General features: G+C 35.9%; 1 protein-coding gene across 2 annotated transcripts; it reads left to right on the forward strand.

The window, feature by feature from the left end:
- Positions 1 to 4,875: 4,875 nt before the first annotated feature.
- On the forward strand, positions 4,876 to 13,512 carry amacr (alpha-methylacyl-CoA racemase). Of its 2 annotated transcripts, XM_056731930.1 has the most exons (6): positions 4,876 to 5,159; positions 5,636 to 5,890; positions 6,578 to 6,721; positions 8,131 to 8,291; positions 11,458 to 11,644; positions 12,041 to 13,512. In XM_056731930.1, the coding sequence occupies exons 1-6, from the start codon at positions 4,988 to 4,990 to the stop codon at positions 12,448 to 12,450; spliced, it is 1,329 nt and encodes a 442-aa protein (XP_056587908.1). In that variant the 5' UTR covers positions 4,876 to 4,987; the 3' UTR covers positions 12,451 to 13,512. The 2 variants fall into 2 exon arrangements, with proteins under 2 accessions (XP_056587908.1, XP_056587909.1); XM_056731931.1 differs by lacking the exon at positions 4,876 to 5,159 and having other exon boundaries at positions 5,167 to 5,890.
- The last annotated feature ends 146 nt before the right edge of the window (positions 13,513 to 13,658 follow it).

The following is a 13,658-nucleotide window of genomic DNA, read 5'->3' on the forward strand; positions in this document are numbered from 1 at the left end:
TGACAAAGGCAGGAAATCGTTTTTTATATACTGCACTACCTTTCTCCTCGGTTGCTTTTGTGTAATTGTGATGCTATGTTGCTTCTAGATTTTATTCATGATTATGTGTTTTTTCTTTTATGTGATTCATGCCATTGTTTACCCATCAGAGGAGTGGTGCACAGATGGAAAAACAAAGAACTTTATGAAATGCAACGTAAAAGTAATCAGTGAAGCCAAATGGTGCCGCGTGAGACACAGGTGGATAGATTTAATTTCAAACATACAGGTGTGAAATAATGTTGCATTGCATGAAAATTGAAAAAAAAAAATTATCCTGAGCATTCAAGGACAAATGTGTTTTTAAAGGTCTTTATTGTTTTAACCCTTTATTCTATCTATGGATTTGACATTGTGTTTAGATATCTTTATAACCCAACAGCAATATTATATTTGTTCATATCATTTATACTTTCTACTCTGCATTTCTCAAACTTTCTTCATGAAAAAGACTTCATATTCAAACAGAATTCAATAGAAATGAGATTAAACATGAAAGGGTGAAAAGAGAGGTCTGAAGGATTTTTCTTATCTGCTCCATCTTTCAGCCCTGCATAATGACTAATTAACTGTACACTGTGGGAGTGCTCAAAGAATATTAAACAGCCATGCATGATGTTCTCAACAGTGAACAGTTTATATAAATATTTTTATTATTAATATTTTTATTATCTTATTTTTAACCAAAAGGAATTTATATTATGTAATTTATAATTGTATGTGCATAAGTAAAAACTCATTCATATTAAGCATTTGAGAAAAAAATTACTCCGAGTATACTGAACTTAAATTCATCCATAGTATTATTCATGGACTTCGTAGTCATGCATGACTGATAAGGGATGTTGAGGAAGAGAAACAACTATTACAGTTTTTAACAATTGATATGACCATTTTTCAGTTTCCCTAACAATTAACACCTAAACTTTTAACACCGAAACACACCTCAAACACATAATTGGCAAATCTGTTCATTTCATGTTCAAAATCACACTTTACAAACTAAACTCTTGTTTTAAAAATACACTTAACACAATAAACTGTGTCTACCAAAACAAACATGTTCTCTACTGAGAGGAACATTCAGTCAATTATATCAGTCTGAATTTCAAGATGTACCAGACTGAATTTGTAAATGTCACGCACACACGCTATGAACAGCTGAATAATCCATGGCAAATTCTCATATCAAGTAAGGAAGTTTTCTTATCTCAAGAGATCTTTTTTCTGTACTGCTATTTTGAATAAGCAGTTGAAATCTTTCTGACACCAAGATTGTTCTAAAAGTTGGATTTGGTTTAATTTTGTTTGCAGTTAAGATACATACAACTTACTACACACCGTGTAAAGTTTAATATTAAATTCTCTTTTACACCTTACATAATACAGTTTTTAAAGTTTTACAGTTGCTAAAACACATTTCTTGAAATCATCACTAATTTTCTTAAAACCTTAAACACAAATCAAACAACTAAAAAAACTAAATTCACAAAATCCCTGACTCTTCTGGCTAAATAAATAAAATTGCTTCAAAACCATTTCACATGCATTCAAAATCTAACAATACTCTCAGATCACACACAAAACAAACACCACAGAGCATTCATCAGACACTGCAGAGAAAAATGAAGAACACAGCATCTGGCATCTATCTACAAAAAGGTTTATATAGCATTAGTAAAAAACATACAAAACAAATCAACAAACATAAGTATGGTGAATTTTGTAGATTGTACTATCAAAAAGAAGTAAAGAAAATATTAGGTAGATTATTTTTCCTTAGGAGCTGGGTCTGGCCATAGGACTTCCTCTACATCACATGCAATGTTGTCCCCTGCAAGTCAACGGGCAAAATAAACCTTTGGTATGGCGGATTCAAGCCTTGACAATATTGCATGTCTTGTTCATGGGCGGACTGTCCGGTGACATCCGTCAAAGTCCCGAACGGTCGTCCAACGACTGCCTACGGCCATGACCATGCCATCTGGAGTACCTGAACTTTTCCCGGTGGGCCGCTAACATTGGTCCCAGAAGGGAAGCTTGAGCTGGACGTGTCATAGATGCGAATGCACGCGACATGAAGGCATTAGCGAGTCGGATAAGTATGCATGTAATGCAATAACACTTTACATACAACGCAACCCCGCTCCCCCCGTCCTCAGAAATGGTAGAGGGCCAATGCCATCAGCAAACTAAAGCAAATGATTACTGAAAGACTTTTTACTATCACAGTAGCTCTAATTTCATCTGAAATTAATGTTCTTACTGTAGTCTTTCTCGTCCTCTTCGTCCACCACCTTCCTCTACCTCTCACAATGTTATCTATAGGTGATGGATTTACCCATACCATCTTCGCGCTTTGGATCGTTTTGTATTTTTTAAGTGTCAAAATATTTGAGTCAATGTGTGTAATTGATGACAACTGCATTAGTTGTGTTTAACTTTTGCCCCTTGTGTTTAGTGTTTTGCAACACAAATGCATCACAGTGCGATATGTGTTTAAATGAGTGAGAAAGTGTTTAGAGTTTTGCATATAAGAGTGCATGAGATTTGCAAACAACTTGTTGTGCCTAAAATTAGTGATTTATTTGACAGATTGGTTTAGGCTATTGAGAATTTGGTTCAGAGATTGAGGTTTAGTGTTTTAGCAATTCAGAAAAACTGTAATAAAGCCCTAGCTGTTAAAATGTGCATGTGAAACGCTCCTTAAAGGTTAAACATGTTCTCATTCAGAATTGATGGACACATGCAGTGACTGCAATTGAGACTATGAAAGAACTGCTTTATCATTTTAACTTAAATCTACTCCTTAACAGAAAAAAAGAGACCAGCTAAAATCTGTAATATATTTTATAGAAACGAACTTCGGATTTCATGGTTTTCTGCTTGATGACTTTGACATTGATTTTATGAATAACTTAAAGTTATTTTTTCAATGTATTCTAATATGACATGATTCTGATTTGAATGCAGACCAACTATTGCTTTAAATGTCAGCCTTCATAAAGTCGATGACAATATAATATTGTTAGAATCCTTCAGGATTATGTAAAAAATGTCAGCCCTTACAATGGAAAATAACATTCTTTCACCGTTTCTATTTTGTCCTTTTTTATGTCAGTAATATTGTTTCTAAGCAACCATCACATCACTATGTCTGTCACACTCTGTTGAGCAAAAGGGAAAACATTTATGACCAAAGAAGGCATCTCAGTTAAAAGTATACAAAGAGAGCTTAAAAATGTCTATTTTATTTTGAAGAACATGATAAAGACCACACACACGACATGAAGTGACTAAATCAAAGGTTATGATTAGCCTTGCATTAGTGTTTTTTACTAATGCTAAAGATACCCAAATTAGTTCATTGCAGAACTTTAGAGATGTCAAGCATAATAAATGCATTTTGTGCTCAGCAAAGTCCTTGACTATACCAACTCAAATAAGATTCACATCAGTAAAGAGGAGACTGCTTGTGTCTGTTCTTCTGCCCTCAAAGAGATCACTGTGTTTTCATGAGTTCATTAAGGAATGAAAAGTCATTTCATCTCCCTTTCATCTGTAGCGCAATCAAATTTCTTTCATGAACCGACAAGAAAATAAAAGCCAGGGTTTCTCAGTAAGAGTATGGTTGATTTAAATTGCCCTGACACTGTTGGAAGTCTTACAATGAATATAAAATGATTCTGTAAAGTTACAGTCATGCTGATTTTCCTGTCAGAATGTGTTGATTTGATGCTTAATTGTTGTATGGCAGTCTTGATTGTGAAGACAATGTTTTTCTGAACAAGTTTGTAATTAAAACACAGACAGTACAAAACGCACAAAGCAATTATTTACATAGCATGACTTCATCTTTGAATCGATGAATGTAAACTTTACATGCTAAACATGGTACTAATAGGCTACATTAAAAAAGCTAACTAGGCTAGAAGCCTACGTCAAATAGCAAAGATCCAACACAAAAGTGTTTACAGAAATAAATGTTTTATTCACATATAGCTACATGAGCAGAGCTTATTCAATGTTAAAAAGTGACAAAACACATGAAATAATATAATCATGTTTTATATATAATATTTATAGCTCTTTCTTGTTTAAATTTTACATTTCTGTTTAAACTTTAACATTTTCAGCATAACAAAATTAAGCACACCAAACACCAAAGAAGTTTTTAAATTTAACAATTTAAATGTACAAATCTGCAAGGTATACAGCATATAAAGGGATACAGCATATAAAGGGATACAGCATGTAAAGGGATACAGCATATAAAGGTATACAGCATATAAAGGGATACAGCATATAAAGGGATACAGCATATATAGATACAGCATATAAAGGGATACAGCATATAAGGGTAAACAGCACATTGTTGACATAAATAATAAATAAATCCAGGAATACAAATTGAGTAAATAAGAAACAAACAAACAAAATAATAATTTTAATTAATAATCAGAAAAAAAGAAAAAAAATAGATAGTTCAAACAGGGGTTTCAGGGAAAAACTTTTCATAATGATTCAGTAAGGTATTACTTTTTCGTTCTTCATCAAAAAGAGTGATTTAAGGAAAGAGTTTAGTTCCACGAGAAAAGGTGCAAATTTAGGTATTGATAAATCGTAATTGTAATTAGGTATTGTTTTGATTGTTTGTGAATTAAAAAAAATTCCAAAGTTCATCAGGTGTTCAAGAACAATATCTTTTGGGTTAACATAGTAACAAATAACATCTTTAACAGTGTTAGCAGCATCAAAAAAATAATATTCAATATTACTCCAAAACCTTTTAGATATATCACAATAAAAAAACAGATGTGAAATTGTTTCTGTAATAAGATTACAAAAGGTACAGGAATCATCAACATCTATTAATTTAGCAAAAGTACTACTAACAGGGTATATATGATGTATCATTTTGAAATGTACTTGTTTAGCCTTGTTAGATATGCAATATTTGTGGGGTAGAAGCCAAGTTTTTTTTCCAGTTTATGTCCTCTATTTTGGATCTTCAGTAAAACTTGCCTCTAGGCAGAACACCGAACTACAACTCCCAGTGTCCTTTGTGCTGGCGTCATCCACACGCGCCAAATCGTTTGGTCAAGTGCAAAGTTTAAAAGGTATGTATCGTGCATTCTAGATCGAAAAAAATCCCTTTTCGTTTCGAATGAAGCGTCGTTTGCGTGGAGGAAAGACACACATAAAGAACTTTTGTTGTTTTCCCCTTTTGTTAGTTTAACGGTCATTTGTTATGAATCGACAGGAATTAACTGTGACCCAGAAAGCATATTGTTTGGGGATTATGCAGTGAGACACATCTTTGTCAGTGGATTATGCAGTGAGACATAGCTGACATGTAACGTCTGACTTTTCGCTCCAAGTTTTAACACGTTACCGTTACTACTGTTGGAGATGCACTAAAATGACAAGACAAATTTAAATGATCTTAACCTCTCAACCAACCAGATTTTGTATACCATAGGAAACGGAATATAACAATATACGACTATAGGGAAGTAATTGTGTGTTGTTAACTTTTCATTAGTCTCAGTTGTACACCAGTAAAACACAGGTAACTTTTTTACCCAATGAGCAGACCCCATCATGGCTCTGGCAGGGGTGCGAGTGATCGAGCTGGCGGGTCTGGCCCCAGCGCCATTCTGCGGGATGATCCTGGCAGACTTCGGTGCGAGAGTGATCCGGGTAGATCGGACAAAAATGGCAATGACTGTAGACACTCAAGCCCGAGGAAAACAATCCGTGGCATTGAACCTGAAAAGTCCTAAAGGTGTCGCTGTTTTGAAAAAACTGTGTGTCCAATCTGATGTGGTACTGGAGCCCTATCGCAAAGGTCAGTGTCTGAAAAACTGTACTTTCATGCTTGTCAATGATGCGTTCAGCTGTATGATAGCAAGGAACATTATATTCCTTTCAGTTTAATGGCCTTTCCTGTAATGTCTTTGAAATGTTTGTTTGTGACCTCCTAAACATCTCTGGGTATGATAACCTCATTTAACTGAAATGAAAGTATGCCATTGACTGGCTTCACGTCCCTGTTAAACTGTTCAGTCTCTTTTCCTTGAGATTCTTTGTTCCCTTTGTATTAATTTTTGCTGCACTTTTGATGAAATGATGAAATGGTGGTCACCAAATACATAAATATACCAAATAAATATAGAGTGAATCATCATGTTAAATAACATTTCATATCAATAACATGTCAAAACATATAAATAAAAAAATATATTCAGCAATGCACATTGTGTTGCAATTAGTTCTTTTTGTTTGTAAATTATCATTTTTTCGTTGGGAACCGATTAACCTTTGTCCTTCTTGTCCTTTGACTTTGTCTTAGTTATCTGTGTTCTTTCAATTAAATGCATTGTTGATGAATAAAAAAGAGGGCGATTGCATGATTTCGTTTTTTCCCTTATTGTAAATGCCACGCAAATTATTTACCCTAGACCAAAACCTTACCTTATTTACCTTTTATTTAACTCTGTATCTTTTACTCATTGCTCTCTCTTGTCGAATTAAGGTGTTATGGAGAAAATGGGATTAGGGCCTGATGACTTGCTAAAAGAAAATCCACGCCTGATCTATGCTCGACTCACCGGCTACGGTCAGAGCGGGTCTTACTCCAAGGCTGCTGGGCATGATATCAACTATTTGGCCATGTCAGGTAAAGTCCACTGTGAGCTTTATCCAAGTGTGGTGTAACTTGGTTAATTATCCCTCCTGAAGTGGCTTTTAAAGGGACAGTTCACCCAAAAGATATTTGAAAGAATGCTTGTAACATGCTTGGCCCCCATTGAATACCGTAGTCAAAAGTGCCCCAGGAATGTAACTGATTGAACTCTTTTAAAGCTTAGTTCAAGACCGATACACAGTCCATTAAAGGGACAGTTCACACAAAAATAAAATTCTGTCATCATTTACTAACCTTCGAGTTGTTCCAAATCTGATTGTAGTTAAAAGTGTCCCTGGACCGTTTGCTTTCCTACGTTCTTCCAAATATCATTCTCTGTCTTCATCAGAACAAAGAAATGTACGCAGATTTGAAACAACTTGAGGGTGAGTAAATGAAGACAGTATTGCATTTTGGCGTAAACTGTTCCTATAAACCCATTCACATGCTTTTTTTGAAGCGGAAAAAAACCCCAGAGAATGCAGAGAATGTGAACTTTTGGGGATTTCTTAATTTTACAAGCAGTGTTTGATTTCTGTTGCACTTAAAAGTAGGCCATGAAATATAGTATAGGCCTATCATCAAAGTTGTTTATACTATATATTATATTTGCTACGAAAAATCCAGATTTAAAACACCATTTTTTGTAACAGACCTAACCATTGAATAGACATTGAGTAGACAAAAGGCAAAGACAGCCCATTGTTTGTTTCCGTATCACTAAACACACCTGTCATGCTTGCGGTCCATTGCAATTGAGTTTGTCATTTATTTCAATAAAGAATTGAGTACCGTTTACACAAAACATGTCCTCGCATTCCTGGATTTTTTTCTCTTCATACAGATGTTTCAATGTAAGAACACATTTTGTATGAACAGTCTGTTGTATGTATCATACTTGAATTAACCGTTTCAAAATTCTATAGTAAGATATACATGTATACTAAAAGCCATGGTTCAGTTAGTGTGGGTCGTCTTGATATTATCTGTATTAAGAAATAACATTTGTTCGAATACATAAAGATTTACCAATTGTATTAATACCAATGAGCAATATCAGAAATACTTTTGTTCTGTACCTCCTAACTGCACATCCAGATTGCGATGTTCCATTAACACTGACTACCATACATTGTTGTGTTACAGTCTTTTCATTTGAGTTGAGTTGTTGGTTTGTAAATTGTGAACCCGGCTCAATTAATGCTACGATTGAGATGATGCTGGGTCACATATGTAGCACAATACATGGACTTGTTATTGTGTAATACAGACTTTGAGTCTTTTTCCTTCTTGATTTGATTATTGTGTAATAAATATTAATAATGGATAAATAGTGTCCGTTGCATTAGATTCTTACCTGTACCTTTATTGCCTTGATCTCCAGATTTCTTCTCTCTTCATAGGGCTTCTATCTATGCTGGGTCGTAGCTCTGAGAAACCTCATGCTCCAATGAATTTGATGGCGGACTTTGCAGGTGGTGGTCTCATGTGTGCATTTGGGATTGTGCTGGCTCTCTTGGAGAGGAGCAAGTCTGGACAGGGCCAGATCATTGACGTCAGCATGGTGAGATTCTCAAACTCGCCTTCAATTCACCACCTACCCACAAGTTGTTCTCTTCTTCTCTTTGAAATAGAAGTAAAACAATTTCCTGTTTCCCATGGAGTTTTTTTTAATGTTATAGTTTCTAAGCTAGGAACTGTGCTATTTCTTTGAAAGCTTATGAGTTATTGGATAAAAATCTGTGGCGAGCTGGAAGCCTTTCATTTCATACCGTCAAAGCTGGTTAAGAATAGAGCTGTGTCATTAATTGTTTTGCAATGCATTAAAAATATTTTCCTCCGACAATTTTTACTAATTATTTCCTATATTGCGGTTGTAACAAACCTTGAATGTCTCTATCTTTATTTTCTAAAGAATCTGTAGCTGTTTCTGTTTGTTTTAATCATGTGTTTGATACTAGAAAAAAATACTTCCTGTATTATTAGAATATATATTTGCAATTTAAGGATGTCATAGAGAAGAAAAAATGACTATGGCCAGGGTTTTACTTTTATCCTTTGATTTGGGAACATATCAGTGCTTTAAGTGGAGGTAACATGCTATTTCAAGCATTCTGACATTACACTGTTAAACGTTCTGGCTTCCCATGCTGAACATGGCTCACTTGTTAGAAGACGTAGTATTTCTGAGCTTGATACACTCCCCCAACTTGTTTCGGAAAGTTTTTTTTAAAAGTCAGGAGCCCTGTTTCGTAGAAGGGGTCCTATTCCTTTTATTGGGCAATTCTCCCAGAAAAGGCGAAAGAAAGAGGCGGTAAGTGAAACTAAGTCATATTTCTGTGTTTTGTTGGCAATCGGTGTGTAGGTGCATAATTGTGTGCTCGTGCTGTAGTTCCGTCCCACTGCCTGCCGCCTCCAGAAATAATCGTAGTATCTGTCTTTTTTAAATTTATCAAACTAAACACTCTTCGAAGATTGTAGTTTGCTATACTTCTGTATAGGCACTCAAGATTAAGATGAGATTGGCAGAAAGTGAGTGTGTTACCCGATCTTTAAGGATTCAGTGTACCATTATTCACTTTGAATGCCAAAACTTTCCTACGAAATTCTGTAGTTATTCACATCTATTTACACTTGAGAATTTTAAAATGAAACCATTAAAAATTTAGCTGCAAAGCTCATAAATAATGCATGCTGGACTATATAATTTGAGAATATGGACCAGTGAGGAGCAGGTCGCTCATCTGTAGAAAACTGGAACATTCTTGTATTATTATTAACATCTGACATTTTCTCCTGAACTGAGGCAAGGGGGGCCTTTATTGGAGCTCATGGGCCTTTATTGCTTTTCAGGAGCGATTTTGGTGGGAGAATATTTGGCCAAATGTGCTTTATGTCTTTATGGTAGTTTGAGAATCATATGAGCCTATATATACTGTAGCTTTGATTTTTTTGTAATTTAGGGTTGTAAGGAATATAAAGAGCAACCTGTAATATTTTAAATGAGGACACTGTGGAAAAAAAATTGCATTCCTGATCAATTCTAAACACATTTGTTCATCACAGAAAAGAGAGTGGCTTTTCCTCCATATACACGGAAGTAATATAAATTTGGGTTTTATTTTCATGATGGGTCATTTCTTTTCAGTTTCGTGTTGAGTCATCCAAGTAAAAGGGAATATCGTTTATTTTATGGCTTGCTTGTACATTTGTCGCTTCATTAAAGTGCCCTGCCCTGTTTTTTCCGCTTTGTTTTTTCCGCTGCTGAAATATAATGATGATTAGCAATCGCTATTCTACTTAATAATTAAAGCTGACCTTCACTTAACCCGAACTGCTTTCTTGTGTTAGAAGACCTCAGCCAGACAACAAACCTTCGATTTAAGTCTGATCTGTGCCATATAATAAGCGTCCTATAGGAAATAAAGATTGTCAAATATAAACCCTATACATTATTAGCCATTCAGATGTGGTGCAAAGATGTGTTAATGAAAAGCTGCTCTGGATAGCCCTGAATGAGCTAAACTATAAATCAGTGTGGGCAGGAGCCGTGATAATGATTATTAGATGTTAGTTTGTTCCCGTGACAGGCACCTTCGCATTCTTTTAAAAAACCTAGTTTGATACTGACAGTTACTTTTATTGTCACTGTTATTAGCCCTGTTTTTAACCATTTGCAATGCACAGTTATGTTATACACTTTGTTTGAGCTGCCCACATTGCTGGTTAAAGGGATATTTCAAAGGCAGAATTCCCCATGTTTCACTCAACCCCAAGGTATCCTAACTGAATATGACTTTCATCTTGAAGAATAATAATGCAGTCGAAGTTATAAAACATATTTTACTTCCAAGTAGTATAATGGGAGTGAATGGGCGTCAACGGTTGAAGCTCCAAAAAGTGCATACATCGATCACAGAACTGCTCGATACGGCTCCTTGTTTTTAACAATCGTCTTCTGAAGTGAATCAATGTGTTTAGAAATATCGATATTGACAGCGCTATTAACGTGGATGTCTGTCTTCCGTTATCCCTCTGCTGCAGTTGAACCTGAGGCTTGTTTTTCCGGCAAATGACGCAGGCGTGTCATAAGATCCGGTGACGATCGCGGCATTTTCCGCTTTTCTCCAATAGGATGCAGTCTCCTCTGCGCGGGAACCTTCGTCCCCGTCATTTGCCCGAAAAACAAGCCTCAGTTTCAAGTGAAACCAAGGCATAACGGAAGCCAAACCAGTAGTGTGAGTCTGGGCCAGCAATGACTGAAAGCCTTTGGCTTCTTTTGTGCTAAGGGTCTTTAAAAGTGTCCCTGATACCCCTAGATTTCCCACAGCAGCGGGTCCGTAGATTATTGTTTGAAAACTAAAACAGAAAGCGTGTGGTTAAACATGTTGTTTATCTTTTCCACATATGATTCATAAAAATATATGCCAAAACAATTGTAATTAAACAATAATATTAATAATCAATAATATCAACAATAAATAACCATAATAATAATCACCATACTGATATTATGTAATAATATGATATATATTTGAATATATATTATCATTAAATAATAATGATTATGCTTTATTATGATGAAGATGATTATTATTAACAATGATGATATATAATTTAATATTATATATTACAATTGCAATACATTAAATTACAATGAAAAAAGTTTGATTGCGTGGCTTATGATGATTAAGTAGGCGATTGATTTCTGGCATTGGATGTTTCTTTAGGTGGAAGGTGCAGCATATGTGGGCTCCTTCATGTGGAAGTCGCGCAGCATCGGCCTGTGGAATCATCCACGCGGGGAGAACCTGCTGGACGGTGGAGCGCCGTTTTACGATACATACCGTACTTCTGATGGAAAGTACGTGGCAGTGGGTGCAATAGAGCCCCAGTTCTACCAACAGCTTCTTCAGGGTGAGTGTCGCCTGAAGGACATTTAAATACAGTTGACGTGTTTGACCACAAGATTCTCAGGGTCAGGATGTTGTTGATTTTGCACAGGGATGCATAGATTAAGAAGAAACCACAGGATGCTTATTAGTATGTGCATAGGAAGGACTATCCCATAACCCCTGATCTTCCAAGAACAAATGCAGCATACTTATCTTGCTTCGAAACCATAATGACTCTATTGCTATTCATCTTCGACCCTTTGCTAAAGCTCCTCTCTCTAAAAGTCACCTATGGGTGCTACAGTGTTACTAATAGCTCTGCCTTCGTAATATCGCTGTCCTTAATAATCCTTGTCCTTTAAGCCCCTTCATTGATTTTTATATCTCTCATTTGATAACTAACTCTCTTTGGCCCTAGGTCTGGATTTGGATCCTGCTAACTTGCCGGCGCAAATGAGCGTATCCGATTGGCCGATACTCAGACAGACCTTCACCCACGTGTTTGCCACCAAGACACGAGCAGAGTGGGGTCAGATCTTTGACGGGACAGACGCCTGCGTCACCCCAGTGCTTTCACCGGATGAGGTGGTCTCGCACCCCCACAACCGAGCGAGGGGGTCGTTCTTAAAGGACACTCAGGGGGAGATTAGTCCACAACCTGCGCCCGTTCTGTCCCGCTCACCTGCGGAGCCTTCTCTCTCACGCGATCCCTTTATTGGGGAGCACACTCGTTCTGTGCTGCAGGAGTACGGGTTCGAGAAAGATCAGATAGAAGAATTTCTATCTACCGGTATTATAGAGTGCAAAGAAGCTAAAGCACGCTTGTAAATTGAGTCTGGCAGGAGATTCATTAAGATAAGCAACCAGTGAATCAGCACTGAATCTCCGTGAGAAGGGCATTTCAGAACAAAATGACTTCTTCTGAACCATTGGTGCCTAATTTGAGACTAAATGATGGTAGGCTAGATTTTCTTGGGTAAAATGCATTAAATAATTTAAAGTCGAGTAATTGCAGAGCTGTTGTGTAATTGCTTATGGGAAAGCCAAGTGGAATTTAATGAAAGCCTATTAAAAATATTCTGTTAAAGTTTAAACATAGTTATGTGAGGAAAAGGTCTTATCAAGAAAATTCTGTTCTGTTTCAATTTATAAAGACTATTTTTAATTATTCACAAAATATGACTGCATTTTATTTGATTCGATCAAAGAGTTTTGAATAAAAAATCCTCTTTTAATAAGTGGCGCTATGAAATGCCCAGTGTGAGTCTGAGACTGTTTAACTAGTGAGTTATTTGCCTTTGAATCATCACTTACAAAATATTAGCAAGCAATGGTGAACTAAAATATTGGTGTGAGAACGCAAACAGTTTTTGTTTAAAAGTAAGATGATTTTTATTCATATTGATCATACCACCTGTTTAAATGGCATAAATGTGTAATGATAACATATTTGCTTTGAATGTTTTTTGCACGTGCAGCCTGTATTTTGCACAATAATCAATTAAAGGAGTAGTTCACCTTCAAAATGAAAATTCTGTCATCATTTACCTTTATGACTTTATTTCTTCTAAAAGAAGATATTTGAAAAATGTTGGTAGCAGAACAGCACGGCCCCCGATTCACTTCTATGGTAACCGCTGCAAGTGAATGGGGGGCTGTTAACAACATTCTTCAAAATATCTTCTTTTGTGTTCTGCCAAAGAAAGATGATCATACAGTTAAGAAACAAGAAGGTGACTAAAAGATAACAACGAAATTTCATTTTTGGGTGAACTCTCTCTAAATTCAGAGCTGATATCTTAAAGATCAATGTTTGTATATTTTCTTATAGTTGAATGTATTGAATCCAGTGGATTTGCAGTTGGTATATTAAAATTGACTTTACATTTATCCATTCCTGTTTTCCTGTCTGCCGTCATCATTTTTCTCTTTCTGCTCATCCAAATCCTATTAGTAAACTGAGGAACGTGTTAGACGCAAATATTTCAAGACTACTCTAGCTTAAAATCTGTTCTCATAAAGAGATTTGTGTGGAA

This window comes from Triplophysa dalaica, chromosome 19 (assembly GCF_015846415.1).
Source record: "Triplophysa dalaica isolate WHDGS20190420 chromosome 19, ASM1584641v1, whole genome shotgun sequence".
In the NCBI taxonomy this organism is placed as follows: Eukaryota; Metazoa; Chordata; class Actinopteri; order Cypriniformes; family Nemacheilidae; genus Triplophysa; species Triplophysa dalaica.

Coding starts and splice junctions, on each gene's coding strand:
- amacr (XM_056731930.1), top strand. CDS start 4,988: ATGCAATATTTGTGGGGTAGAAGCCAAGTTTTTTTTCCAGTTTATGTC. Junction 5,160..5,635: donor TCAAGTGCAAAGTTTAAAAG/GTATGTATCGTG, acceptor CCCAATGAGCAG/ACCCCATCATGGCTCTGGCA. Junction 5,891..6,577: donor ACTGGAGCCCTATCGCAAAG/GTCAGTGTCTGA, acceptor TGTCGAATTAAG/GTGTTATGGAGAAAATGGGA.